Here is a 12857-nt window from a genome sequence, read left to right as displayed (position 1 = left end):
GTTCATATAATTGCTTTTGGAGATTAATTTTCCTCCCTATAGCATGTATGAAAAAGTACAATAATATTACTGAAAATGTTGATACAACAGCCTCTGGAACAAACATGTAAAGATTTAGAAAGAAGTCAGTCCATGATGGGCGATGGATAAAAACAAGTCAGCAGCCAAATTGCTCTGCCTTGCTCTGCATCATGAGTTTTATTCCAACTGGGATCCTATGATCCAACCTTCTCATTAGTCTTGTCCACAGCACGTAACAGATTTATCATTATTTCTTATTTTTGAAGACTGTGTGTGTTTGACTGTTGAGTATAAGTGACGTGTCGCTATGTTTTGATCTGCCAACTCTAAAAACATATTTATTTATTTATTTGGGGTTTAACGAGGGTTTTAACATGTTGTGACTGTTTACTGGTATTTTAAAGACGTTTCCGTCCTAAACAGGAATAAATCGCTCTGGGTGAGATGCTGCGGAATGATCACATTCAAAGGGCCTGTAACACAAACACTGCTCTAAATAGGACATCTCTCATCTTCTTCACTCAGGCTGTCAGGAGATTCACACTGATGTCCTTTCTCTATAATACAACTGCCCATTTCAGCTTTACTTCAGGAGTTATTTAAAACACACCGGCTGTGTTTGCTTTTCTCCACTTGGAATAATTCTCTTGAAACTTTATCTTGACAAGCGTTTTGAGTGTGTGGAGCTCAGACTGCTGCTGCACCAACTGTCAAAATATTGGAATATTTTTCTCCCAACTCATCTGGCCCAGGTTTGCCTTTCTCTCTGCACAAGAGAGGTTTTACTTTCGGGCAGAGAGCTCATCTAAAGTCAAATATTAATCGTGAGCCGCTGCCGAGATCAGTCTCTAAAATCACTTCTTCATACACAAGCTGTAAGTTTGGGTAGCAATATGTATAATGTGATTAATTCCATACAACTTAATTTAAATTGGGCTCTCAATGAAACACTTAGTTAAACAATTGTGAATATTGTTGGTTTATCTACACGATAATATTTCCAGTTCTCTGTCCCACTGTTGTCAGAGAAAAAATTACAGAAATGCTTATATCATTATGATTGTTTTATTAGTTCCAACACCTATTATATTTTAAATTATGTTTTTTAAATGTATTTATATGTTTTTACATGTAATTAACAATTTCAAATACTGTATCTTTTTCAACTCCAGTAATTGATTTTACCTCCACAGCACCGCTGGGGGTGATGGTGCGATTCGGGCATTATTCGCCAACCGTTTTGAAACAACGAAGAAGAACGAAAGCGGAAGTTACGCCGAATGCTGTCATGGCGTCTCACATGTAAATTGCCGAGTTTCAGGAATTGAATAAAACATCTTATTAGGAGATTTAAAGGTACGTGAGCGCATTTTACATCATAGTTAAATACCCTATCGTGAAAATAGATAGTCCGTTAAACTGGGCGATCACGTGATATTGTGGTAGCTGTTATTACAGCAAACTGCACTTTGTTGTCGCGCTAACCTGCAATGATAGCTGCTGTTAGCGCCTGTTAGCCGTGGTAGTTTAGCAGCTTTTTCTTCTCCAAATACACAAATATTGTGCTGTTAATCTTACGTTTAATTTGGTATTTATTTGGCTGTTTTCCCATTAACTCTGGCAGCTCTACACGTTTAAGCTATTGACCACACGCTGTGTTTCAAGGCAGCAAAACTAATGTTAGCCTGTGAAAACAAAGTTTTAAATGAACATGTCCTGCTTTGTCAAAGCTAACACACTTTGCTGTTGTTTTCAGGTTAACGTGAGGTAATCTAACCGACTCAGACTCCCAGGACCAAGAAAATGAGCACTCAAGTAAGCAACCAATTTAAATAGTCTCACATTTACAGTCAACATATTGCTCACAGTATTTGTTTACTGCGTGAAACACCTCAAATACTTACTAGACATGTGTTTTGATTTCAGTACAGCATTCTTTTCAAGCAAGAACACGGTGAGTAACCACATGAATAAACAGATCTCCCTCTGTAACTGTCATACATTGTATTACTCAATAAATCCACTGTAATTTCCCACAGAAAGTCCTGTTATTCAGAACTACTACCACTACTTTGTCCTGTATTCAATTCCTGTGTTCTTCTTGTTGTTGTTTGTCCCCCCAGCGTAAGACTTATTGTCAACAAACCCCTTAAAAATACATATCTATATATATTCTACTAACTAACAAGTGTTGCCAGTGTAGCTAAAGTCGTATAGTCTTCTTTGTCATAGAGCTCCACTGTTCTCCAAAATCTATTAAAAACAAATCAGTGAGCCACACAGATGTGCTGGATGACATGCTGTAAAGACTCACTAGAGAACCAAATGTGTGCTCATGAGAGAGGACTTCATGAGTTCCAGCAAGGCATTTTGCTGTAACAGAAGCTTAGAGCATAAAAGACGATGAGCAATAAAAAAATAAGTGTGATAACTTAACATGTAGATGCATGTGAAATGCTGTGCAGTGATAGTCAGGTAGTGAGGTGCACATAGTGTAAATAGTGTACTGTTGAGTTGTAGTGCAGTTATGGATAAGATAATTGAAAGGTGCATGAGTTCAGTGTGAGGATGTTTGTATCAGTATTAGTCTGTTAGAGGGAAGCACAAGACTTCACCTCCCAACCTCCCTGTCCAGACACAGAGGGGGACTGGTTGTATAGAGAGAGCAGCTGGCACACTAATGCAACAATTAACTCCTTTTTGAGTAACGTATGCTTAAAAAACTTGACGAAAACTGAAACGTTATGTCCCCGTTTGGAGCCGATGACAACAGATAATCTGGGGAAAGTCAGATAGTGTTCAGAGACGTGCTAACCTATGATTGGTTTTGGTGTTTTCATTGGATTTGTGGACAATAATAACTGCCCCGCTTGTTTCAGGTATTAAACATCACTTGTAATCACACTGTCATGTTTGTTTCAGCACACGATGATGCTATCTGGACAGCAGCGTGGGGTAAAAGTGAGTCGGATGGGTCAGAAACCATCATCACCGGCTCGCTAGACGATATGGTGAAAGTCTGGAAATGGTGTGTTTTTTTGCACAATATTGTATTTGTGTTTTTTCTCTTTTTGTTCTCTCTATATTAGACAAAAACATCTTTTACAGTTTTCACATCATGGCCGTACAGATTGTGCCCAGTTGTTGTTGAACTGTAGATGTTGCATTTCTTTCGTCTGAGCACTTTTAAGAACTTGTTGTCTGTGTTGGCCTAAAAGTTGAGTTGAGTTTATTTGACTTGACCGAATAGTCTCCCACTGTTCCTGCAGGTCAGATGAGAAGCTGGAGCTGCAGTGGACTCTGGAGGGCCACCAGCTGGGTGTGGTGTCAGTGGACATCAGTCACAACGGGGCCATCGCCGCCTCCAGCTCCCTCGACGCTCACATCCGTATCTGGGACCTCGATTCTGGAAAACAGATCAAGTCCATGGACGCCGGACCAGGTATGACTGGACCTCAGAGCATCAGGGACATTTTAAAATGAATTTGTATTGGGTGGTGGAATAGCGTGATGAGTAGAGAGAGCATGCTTCCATCAGCGCTATATGAACTAAATGAACATTATATTTTCTCTGAGATTTTGAATAAGTCAGCTTTTGTCTTCTGTGTAATTTAAATTCATGTCCCTTGTGGTTGTGCTTGTTACCTTTTTTACTGTGTAGCACACAGCACTGGAATAAGCTGTGTAGCACAGCGAGCTTGTTTTATTTTTTACTCTCAACCACACACACACACACACACACACACACACACACACACACACACACACACACACACACACACACACACACACACACACACACACACACACAAATACAAATATGTCTCTGCTGTTGTGTATCTTGAACCAAGCTGTACTTCATCGAATGTCATGTCACCTCCCGTTAGTGACGCTCCAGTCCACTCAGTGGTTGGTCTGGGTCACTGGACTGGAGACATTTTTCTTTCCTCTCTTGGGACGTCGTGTTTTTTTAGTATATTTTGAGTCTTCAGAAGTACGTCCTGTTAATGTGAAACCTTTGTTTTGTGGATTTACGTTGTAATATTTGGCTCGTTAGCTAAAGATTGACATTACCTACTGTACTGTCAGTATATTGTAGACACATTAAAAATACATTTTAACTAGAAAAGACACGTGGCATTAATTCGGTTGTGTTTGCTGCAGACAGTATTGTTAGAATAAACATGTCCTTGAAAAGAATAAGTATAATATGCTCGACCTTCCCTCTCTATATTTCTGCTCTCCACTCTAGTTGACGCTTGGTCGGTCGCCTTCTCCCCAGACTCCAAACACATTGCCACAGGAAGCCACCACGGCAAGGTCAACATCTTCGGTGTGGAGAGCGGCAAGAAGGAATATTCTCTAGACACTCGAGGGAAATTCATCTTGAGCATAGCTTACGTAAGGAGCCATAAATTGTCCTGTCGGTCGGCTGGGTGGTGGCTGTACGTCTCCCAGGACTGAGACTTCACTGTCTTCACAGTAACTCATGTTGATTTGTGTTTCCCCTTCTTTTAACTTGTGCTTTTTTTTAAAAGGCGTTTAGAACTAGCTCATCCAGTCTCATGTCTATATTTGGAAGCTGTCTTTAGAATTGATAACATTGGTTTTGTTCTGTTTTGCCTCTCAGAGCCCTGATGGAAAATATTTGGCCAGCGGAGCCATCGATGGAATCATCAACATCTTCGACATCGCCACCGGAAAGCTACTCCACACACTGGAAGGTAGGTTCAAATATTTATATTAATATATATATATTACTTAATAACGTCCACCACAATGTTCTAGAGGTCAAGGTGTTCAGATTGCTTGTTTTGTTTGACTAAAAGTTAAAGTTATAATTACAATAAACAGAAAGCAGCAAATAATCACATTCGCACAAGCTGGAAGATGTTTAGCCACTAAAATGTGTTTTCTTTTCATCAGTTAATTAATCAACCACATTCAGTGAGGAAGCTAAATAAGTCTCCTCTCTCTTCAGGTCACGCCATGCCCATCAGATCCCTCACTTTCTCCCCCGACTCCCAGCTCCTGGTCACGGCCTCCGACGACGGCTACATCAAAATATATGACGTGTGAGTTTGTGGATGCTGAGGAGTTTGTGAATGAACTGTGTTCTGTGCCAGAGATGCTCATTATAGACAGTAAAATACAATATACACACACACACACACACACACACACACACACACAGCACAAGGGAGGGGAAGGATGCACCAGTGTTCCAGAAGTGACAAAAACAGTATAGAAGGAAAAAGGTGTTCGTTTTTAACTTTCAGCTATTGTTTTACAGGCAACATGCCAACCTGGCCGCCACACTGAGTGGACACGGATCGTGGGTTCTTAATGTGGCTTTCTCTCCAGATAACACCCACTTCGTCTCAAGGTAAAAACCAAACACCACAGGGAACTTCAGGTTGCCACAAAACACAGGATTAAATTTTATAAAACCTGCATGTCTGCAACAATACATTTTACCACCAGAAGAAAATATGGACAGACCTGAAACGGACCGCGCTGTTGTAAATACATTATTAATCTATAATGTAAAGCATCTGTTTTTGACTGTCGGTGTATATTAGCAGCCGTCTGCTCTCCGAAGCCGTGTGAAACCGTTGTCAGCTGAAGCTGTTTTTTCAGACTAAGTTTCCAGTTCACACTGCCAACATACACTCAGCAGGTCAGCCAGACAACACAACGTTTGACTTTTAAACCGTTAAAAACACGTCCTCTCTCCTGTGCTACCCTTCAGCTCGTCTGACAAGAGTGTGAAGGTTTGGGACGCCGGCTCCAGAGCGTGTATCAACACTTTCTTCGACCATCAAGACCAGGTGACAAAGAGAACCCGCCGCATCCTCGCGGAGAGCGTTTATAATCCGATTCAAAGGGAGAAAATCCATCTGCTGTAGGTGCTGATGTGTTGGGGCGGGGGGGGGAATCAATATGGCCAATGTCACGGAGTGGCCCCTCACATGACCCCTTCTCTGACGTCTCAGCTCGGGCTAAACCAATAAACCCTGCTGTCATTACATCCCTGGTTGCAGACGCCTGTGGGGAGGCTCATCTGTTCTCCAAATGAAATATCCCGGCTCCTCAGAGATAAGAGGCGGCTGACCGCTGTATTGTCTTTATGTGTCGTCATGAAATGAAAATCTTCAGGGACAATTTGCAGCCAATTAATTGTTCAGCTTTGCTTTGTTCTTCTTTTTAGAGCATTTGTGTAGCCCTTGTTAACTTAAGTCTGAGCTCTCTGCACCACTTGGTGAGGTGTTTGTAAAACGCTCAAAGGACAGCATCTGTAACCGCTCCATTTTTAACTAGTATAGAAAGTATAGCTGAATGCATAATATTTAATATGTGGACACTTTTGTGATTATGGAATAGCACTTTTCATGTCGCTTCTGCTCCTGTTTTGTTCAGGTGTGGAGTGTAAAGTACAACAGCAAAGGCTCAAAGATCATCTCGGCCGGAGACGACCGCTCCATCCACATCTACGACTGTCCCATGTGATGCTCGTGCTGTACGGGCTGAAGGGGAGAGGACCTACAGAGCTGTTTACCAAATCATGGAGTTGAAGTTGGTAATTGGGGGAGGGAGGGAGGCGAACTGTAAATGTGATGAGAGGGGGGGGGGGGGGGGGGGGGGTTTGCACTGGCCCACTGTGGTCAAATAAAAGGGTTGTTTTTGTACTCGTTTCTATTGTATTTTTTTTTAGTTTATGGGCTGAACTTTTGTTCTTTATCATTCAATAACTTGATTTGCATGTAATTGTATATTGAATATCTTGAGGTTTCAGATAAAATCAGTGCTTTGGTAACAAAAGATCATCAGATGTCATCAGATATGTCTTTATACTTTAATCTACAATCAGTTAAAAAAAATGTTCCCTAACGATGAAGTAAATTAAAACCTATTTTACTTTTATTCCTATTTTATTTATCTTGCGTGTTTCTTTTCTGGTCTTTGTGCACATTTAATAATTAGTTTTTACATTTCTGACTTTATAACCAATGACTTTACTACTGGCCTTTTGTCAGTTTTGTGGCATCAACATTTGGAGACATTACTTTAGGATCTAGTGGAAAAAGATTGTGGCAAAGGCATCGAAGTTTGGAGGGAGCTTTGTGTAGGCGGTGAGGTAGTGCTCCCTCCGGTGGCCCAGCAGGTGAACTGCAGCCTCATAATGAACTGATTCTAAACTACTAAACAAAGACATTTTTATAAAGTACATACACTCAAACTAGTTGCAGTGATTCAGAATTCTTTATTACTTTTCATCGAAGGTACACAAGTTTCTCCAAGTTTAAATCACATCAAACTGCACTTTTAACAATTCTTTGCTGTCGCGCACACACACTGCAGGTAGTCTCGGTAAATACATGAGTAGCACATAATCGCATCAGTTCAGAAACTGATCCATCAAACTGAAGAGTGCTGTTTGCATAAGATTTAATTTTATAAAAGAAGGAGCAGAGCGTGTCAAACCTCATTGATGTTTTCTGGCAGTAATCAGGTCCAAGTATGGCAGCGTTGATGTACCTCACACTCTCGAAGTGACTGGTGAAATCTGAAGGCAACTTTAGGAGTTCAGTTGTGTCTTTACTCTCCCCGTGTGTCCGCTTTAAGCAAACAATGGCCCCTGTGGTTTCTGTTCTGTAACCAAACAGTAGGCGATGTGATCCTCAGACATCTGAGCACTGTAACTAATGTACAGCACACTACCGTGGAAAATCCCCACCTCGTGTTGAGTGATCTGATCGCAGGCCTGTAACGTTCCCTCTATTCTCTCGATCGCCACTTTGTTTTGTACATTCCATTTATACAGACAAAAAGAAGCAGAAACACCCGCCTAGAATGTTGATCACTTATGTTCTAGTACATCATCATACATGCAACGGTGACTTCACAGACAGCTGGTAAATAAATCATGTGACACGGCTCTATATATTACAGAAAGCCTTTAGGTTACAAAGATCTCTTGAGATATTTTTTTTAATATTCTTTTGGAAGTCTAGCTTAATTCTTACATATCATACAGAAACGGCATTGCTCTCATTAAATAAATCGTATTCTTACTTGATTTAAGCTAAGGTGAGATTCTGAGCAGATGTTTCACACCTCTGCATAAAGTTGTCACTGGAATGCACATAGATATCAAGCTTTCCTGCTCTTCAAATGCTCAAAAAGGGCAAAGACGTCATTTGTGTCTCAAGAATTTGGCACATTGAAAAGTCATTAGACTGGCCTCAAGTGCTCACAAGCTTAGGCTGCCTCTGTGCCATGACACAGGAAAACAGAAAAAGGCATTAAAGAAACACAATGGTGCAGTCATTCCATGATGGTCAAATATACAGTACATGTGCTAATAATCATAGGAGCCTTGAGTTATCTACTGTTCTTTAAGAAGCACATTTTAGAAAGTTTTTTTTTTTTTAATGCCAAATTTATAGCAAAATGCAGAACATTGTTTTCACTTCTATCTTAATGTTTTACAGAAACCGTTTAGCCAAAATAAAAAAGGCCAGTAGAAATGGGTCTGACAAACAGAAAAAGACACGGTAATAACACCTGCACTTCCCACCATTTGCACTCTACTGCCACAAACCTGTATTAAAACGCCACAGATCTACAAAGGTGTGTGGAAAGCGGTCGCCCCGAGGCTGGACACAGATCTGGGTTGTTATCTCTAGTTCCTGCCCGGCGGTGAAGTCCCGGTTCCCTCTGGCCCTTCACCAGTGTCTGGACTCCACTAGATCATCTCGCAGACTCAGTCTCTTCAGAGTCTCGTATCCCACCACGATGACCACCGACGTGGGCAGGGAGGAAATGATGCGGGCGGACAACCCTTTGGTCATCGCCCGGGCGCCCTCCTCTGCCAGCAGCTGCTTGAACGTCTCGCTGACGGACGATCGTCCCTCCACCTTCAACAGACAGAACATCTGGTGAATCACCTTTGATTTGCAAATGCATTTTATCTTGGTTTGTATTGAAGGCCTTGAAAACAAAATCTTACCAAAAAAGTCTTAAACATTTTATCTTACTGAGGCATATAGTGGGACAAGATCACAGGCTCAGGAACAGCTACTAAATAGACTTCATGGTAAGATTGTTTTGTCACTTCAGCACTGAGTGAAACAAAGGGATGTGTATGTACACAAGAGAAACAAAAAACAGTAGCGTCTACAAAGAAATCAGCTGACCAGCCAGCCTGTTGTTGCACTGCAATCAAGAGCAAGTTGAGGAACTGTTGAGTAACGTTAGGAGCTAAAGGAAGTGTAGCAACAGAGAAAAACCAGCTGACTCCAGCTGTATTTGGTGTCGAGAGATCACTGCCGTGCTAATTCAATACTGACATTCCGCAGAAAGCTTACTTCATGGTTCTGTGGATTTAAGGATTAATAGCCTTGTTCTCTAAACCAACACATGTTTGGCTTGTACATGATTCTAGTAAGCTGTGAATACTCAGATCTGAGTGTGAACGCTCATTCTGTAGAGCGAGTCTAATATTAGCATACCTTAAAAAAAACATTTGTGATCATTTTGTTTGGCTAGGCCGTGCAACCTGGAGGCTAGAGAGACTGTTCCTTTGACCTGCAGATGCTTTAAAACGTACAATCGCATGCTGTATCAAATAAAACGTCCACTTTGTCAGCCACCACTAAGTGTGGACCAGGGTTAGATACAGTGGGTCAGTATTGACCTTTTTTAAAATCACATACTGGATGAGGTCAAGCCGCGTTGTCCAATGCAGATTATAATAGACTTGATGTGACCACAGCAAAGTAATAACATAGTAATGAAATGTGACATTTATTTGTACATTTATGTGGCGCACAATGGTGTCTTTCAGGGTTTACCTGTACTCGTGCACGAACAACATCCATGGGGTTGGTGATGGTGGAGGCGGTTGCTGCTGCCATTGGTCCGGCCAAAGCCTGCAGAAGTAGATGGGGACAGTCACTTGGCGCCAACAAGGACAGCTGCCCTGGGAACGAAAAAGGATAATATAAAAACATGCATGTAGCAGCTAAGAACAGCTACTGTAAACCACAACTAACAGGGTGTTGACCTACCTGTGTAAAAATGATAAAAAGGCCACCACAGTGCACTGTTTGGGATGTACGTGAGAAGCGATGCCACGTAGCCCCTGTAAAATCCCTTGAAACCATCGGCTGCAAATATCTGCACCGTGATGTCACGGCTCTGCCCGAAAGTCAGTCGCCGCTTCGTCGTTGTGAGCATCATTTTGGGTTTGGCCTTGAAGCGAGTCAGGTGCTCCCCCTGTCCTTGCATCATCAGGTGCTGGGACACCACGTCTATCGGCACCGTGATGGTCTGGGCCACCAGGGAAGCTGCCCCTCCAGCCAACACCGACTTCACCGTGTTACTGGGCGAGTACTGGCTCACATACTTGCGCACCAGTTCATAGGTGGTGATGTAAGCCTGTCCTGAGATCAGGGTGAGCGTATTGACCATGAAGCCACGGTAGAGGCCTCGCACACCCTCCGCTCGCAGGATCTTGCAGAAAGCATCAACGGTGCCTGAGTAGAGGGCCTTCCCCTTCTGCACCTGGAGCAGAGTGCGGATGAGGCTGGCCGGGTAGACGGTGGCCCTGGTGGTCAGGGTCATGAACACACCCAGGGAGTAGAACTTCCTCTTGTCCAGGTCCTCCCATTCGATAATTCGGATCGCACCTTTCTGGTCCATGGTGCCGGCTAGAGCAGCGCTGCACCCCTAAAGCCACGCGTCTACAGTCATCGGCCCCCCAACTGCCATCACACCTGTAAACAAGAGCATTAGTACAGCTCTGTGATCAGATGTAAGCACCTGCTGGGTTCACTAAAATATTCATTCTTTCTTTCAGAATGTGGACTGGTCCCAGGACGGCTGTCAAGAGGCATTGCAATACCAGATAACACACTAAATCAGTCTCTATGTGTAACAAACGGGGCTCTCGCACAATAAAAAGCTTAAATAAGGCTGCAACAAATACTTATCGCCATTATTAATTAATCTGCCATTTATTTTCCGGCTTAATTGATCAATCATTTGGTCTATCAAATGTCAGAATATACTAGTAAAAAAAATACACGCTGAAAATTGACGCTGATTTTGTCAGAGTACCAGCACAAAACCCAAATGAATGTTGATATATTATATACAGACTTCCTCAATCAATCTCAACGTTGTTACATATGTGACGTTGTATTTCGTGGACCATCACAATAAACCAGGTCCTACTCTTTGAATCAGTGAACTGAGCAGGCTCATTTGCACCTCGGACAGTAAGTCCTTGTGGTGTTTACATAATGCAGAAATTATATATTATACAAATACCCACGAGGGTATTTGAAAACCAGCATAGCTGAGCTCTCAGTTCATTAAAGCATTCAACATATATACGCAGAATCAATTCAATAACAAGCTGCAATAGAATAGGGGTTGTTTATTTAATTGTAATATTTAAAAGTGAAAGGGAAAGCCGGACGGACCTGAACGCCTCCCTATGTAATCATGTAAACAGTCCCAGCTATTTGCCTCAGGCTGCGACACATGCTAACCTTACACACTACATTTATAATACCAAACGTTACGTTCATTATCATGCAAAAGCACAGGACAAAGGGGGGAAGTTTGACTGCATGGACTAGCTTTGCTAATGAAAATGTATAGCTTCTGTGCTGCTGGTATTCAAAGCGGTGTGACCGACTCTTTATCCGCCTCTAACGTTACATCTTTAACTACACATTAATAAGCATGCACCGTTGCCTAACACTGCCATGTGAAAGTCTAATCAGCCATTTTTGTTGTTGTCGTCTTTTGCAGCCTATTGGTGAAGGTGGAGAAAAAAATTGAAGCACGTGCAATGTCACACAGTGTACTCGCGCTAACACGAGAGTTACGCACAGTGCAATAAATAAGCCAGAGTTGTAACGACACGATTCAATTTACCTGTTGGGCGGATCATGTAGCTCTGGTTCACCTTCCGCTTGCTGTTCGCTGCTTTGTTGTTAAACTCTTGCGGCCTGCAGCGCTACAAGGTGGATCATGTCTTCCGTAACAAACAAAGTGAAAGGTGAAAGGTCATGGGTTGTGTTTCACTGCAAGCGGTTTGTTATTGGCATAACAAATTTTTCCTTGCTTAAAAAAAATGTTATGAAAATAGTTTCCTCTTGCAGGTGATCGCTGTAACTGTTATGGTTAACGCTGTTATGTTGAGTTACTTTAAGAGCTCTCTAGGAAGCAGTGTTCCAGAGTATGTGTCTGGGGCTTTTATTGTGAAGGATGAGACGGAAAGAGGAAAAGAGGTTATTGTGGAGTGTGAGAAAAGGAAATAAAGTGGTTGCTATCTTGCTGCAGATTACGGAGCCCTGTGTTATTATTTTATTATTATTATAAAGTATAGGCGCAACATAACGCTCGGCAGGTTAGCAGGTTGTTTAATGTGTCAATAATGATGGTGCCTTCAGGGCGCGATGCAAGTGTAGGAATTTCAAAGAATACGCACAGCCAATGAGCAAACAAAGCGTGAAATGGCTTTATATCTGGAGCAAGTGCTCAGATCATATACTAAGATAAAAGTAACAATAACTAAATATAATAACACTGTATTGCAAGTAAAATCCATCCATTCAAATCGTAAAAAGTAACAAGTACAATATGTCTCTATAAAAGGTATGTGTATGTTATTACCAGTGTGACTACTAGTTGAAAATGTGTATTGTAGTGCAGCAATTCAGTAAATGTATATAGTCACTTTCCAGCACTGATATTTGGAGATTCAATTTAGATTATATATTCATCCTTATATCATCAAGAGCACTTGAATGCGGCAC

The 12857-nt window shown here is 41.8% G+C and overlaps 2 protein-coding genes across 3 annotated transcripts; one reads left to right on the top strand and one right to left on the bottom strand.

Moving 5' to 3' along the window:
- The first annotated feature begins 1279 nt into the window (after positions 1-1279).
- On the top strand, positions 1280-6607 carry skic8 (SKI8 subunit of superkiller complex). The gene is made up of 11 exons (XM_079163036.1): positions 1280-1377; positions 1778-1836; positions 1948-1975; positions 2944-3049; positions 3291-3463; positions 4274-4422; positions 4652-4745; positions 5003-5096; positions 5315-5407; positions 5774-5852; positions 6442-6607. Exons 2-11 carry the CDS (start codon positions 1825-1827, stop codon positions 6529-6531), a joined length of 918 nt encoding a protein of 305 aa, XP_079019162.1. The 5' UTR covers positions 1280-1377; positions 1778-1824; the 3' UTR covers positions 6532-6607.
- A 666-nt stretch (positions 6608-7273) lies between these two features.
- slc25a44a (solute carrier family 25 member 44a) lies at positions 7274-12081 on the bottom strand. 2 transcript variants are annotated; one of them, XM_079163025.1, is made up of 4 exons: positions 11974-12081; positions 10095-10802; positions 9879-10006; positions 7274-8942 (listed from the first exon to the last, which is right to left on the bottom strand). In XM_079163025.1, the coding sequence occupies exons 2-4, from the start codon at positions 10726-10728 to the stop codon at positions 8751-8753; spliced, it is 954 nt and encodes a 317-aa protein (XP_079019151.1). In that variant the 5' UTR covers positions 10729-10802; positions 11974-12081; the 3' UTR covers positions 7274-8750. The 2 variants fall into 2 exon arrangements, with proteins under 2 accessions (XP_079019151.1, XP_079019152.1); XM_079163026.1 differs by having other exon boundaries at positions 9879-9956.
- Between the last annotated feature and the right edge of the window lie 776 nt (positions 12082-12857).

The sequence above is a fragment of the Pholis gunnellus genome, assembly GCF_910591455.1.
Source record: "Pholis gunnellus genome assembly, chromosome: 7".
Classification (NCBI taxonomy): Eukaryota; Metazoa; Chordata; class Actinopteri; order Perciformes; family Pholidae; genus Pholis; species Pholis gunnellus.
This window is presented reverse-complemented; position numbering and strand designations above follow the sequence as displayed.

What these genes read in the sequence shown, in the direction of transcription:
- skic8 (XM_079163036.1), top strand. An exon ending in ATGGTGAAAGTCTGGAAATG is followed by an intron (nt 3,050 to 3,290) that starts GTGTGTTTTTTT and finishes CTGTTCCTGCAG; the next exon opens with GTCAGATGAGAAGCTGGAGC. An exon ending in TACATCAAAATATATGACGT is followed by an intron (nt 5,097 to 5,314) that starts GTGAGTTTGTGG and finishes ATTGTTTTACAG; the next exon opens with GCAACATGCCAACCTGGCCG.
- slc25a44a (XM_079163025.1), bottom strand. Translation starts at nt 10,728, where the DNA reads ATGGACCAGAAAGGTGCGATCCGAATTATCGAATGGGAGGACCTGGAC. An exon ending in TTTTTATCATTTTTACACAG is followed by an intron (nt 10,007 to 10,094) that starts GTAGGTCAACAC and finishes TTTCGTTCCCAG; the next exon opens with GGCAGCTGTCCTTGTTGGCG. An exon ending in TTGTTCGTGCACGAGTACAG is followed by an intron (nt 8,943 to 9,878) that starts GTAAACCCTGAA and finishes TGTCTGTTGAAG; the next exon opens with GTGGAGGGACGATCGTCCGT.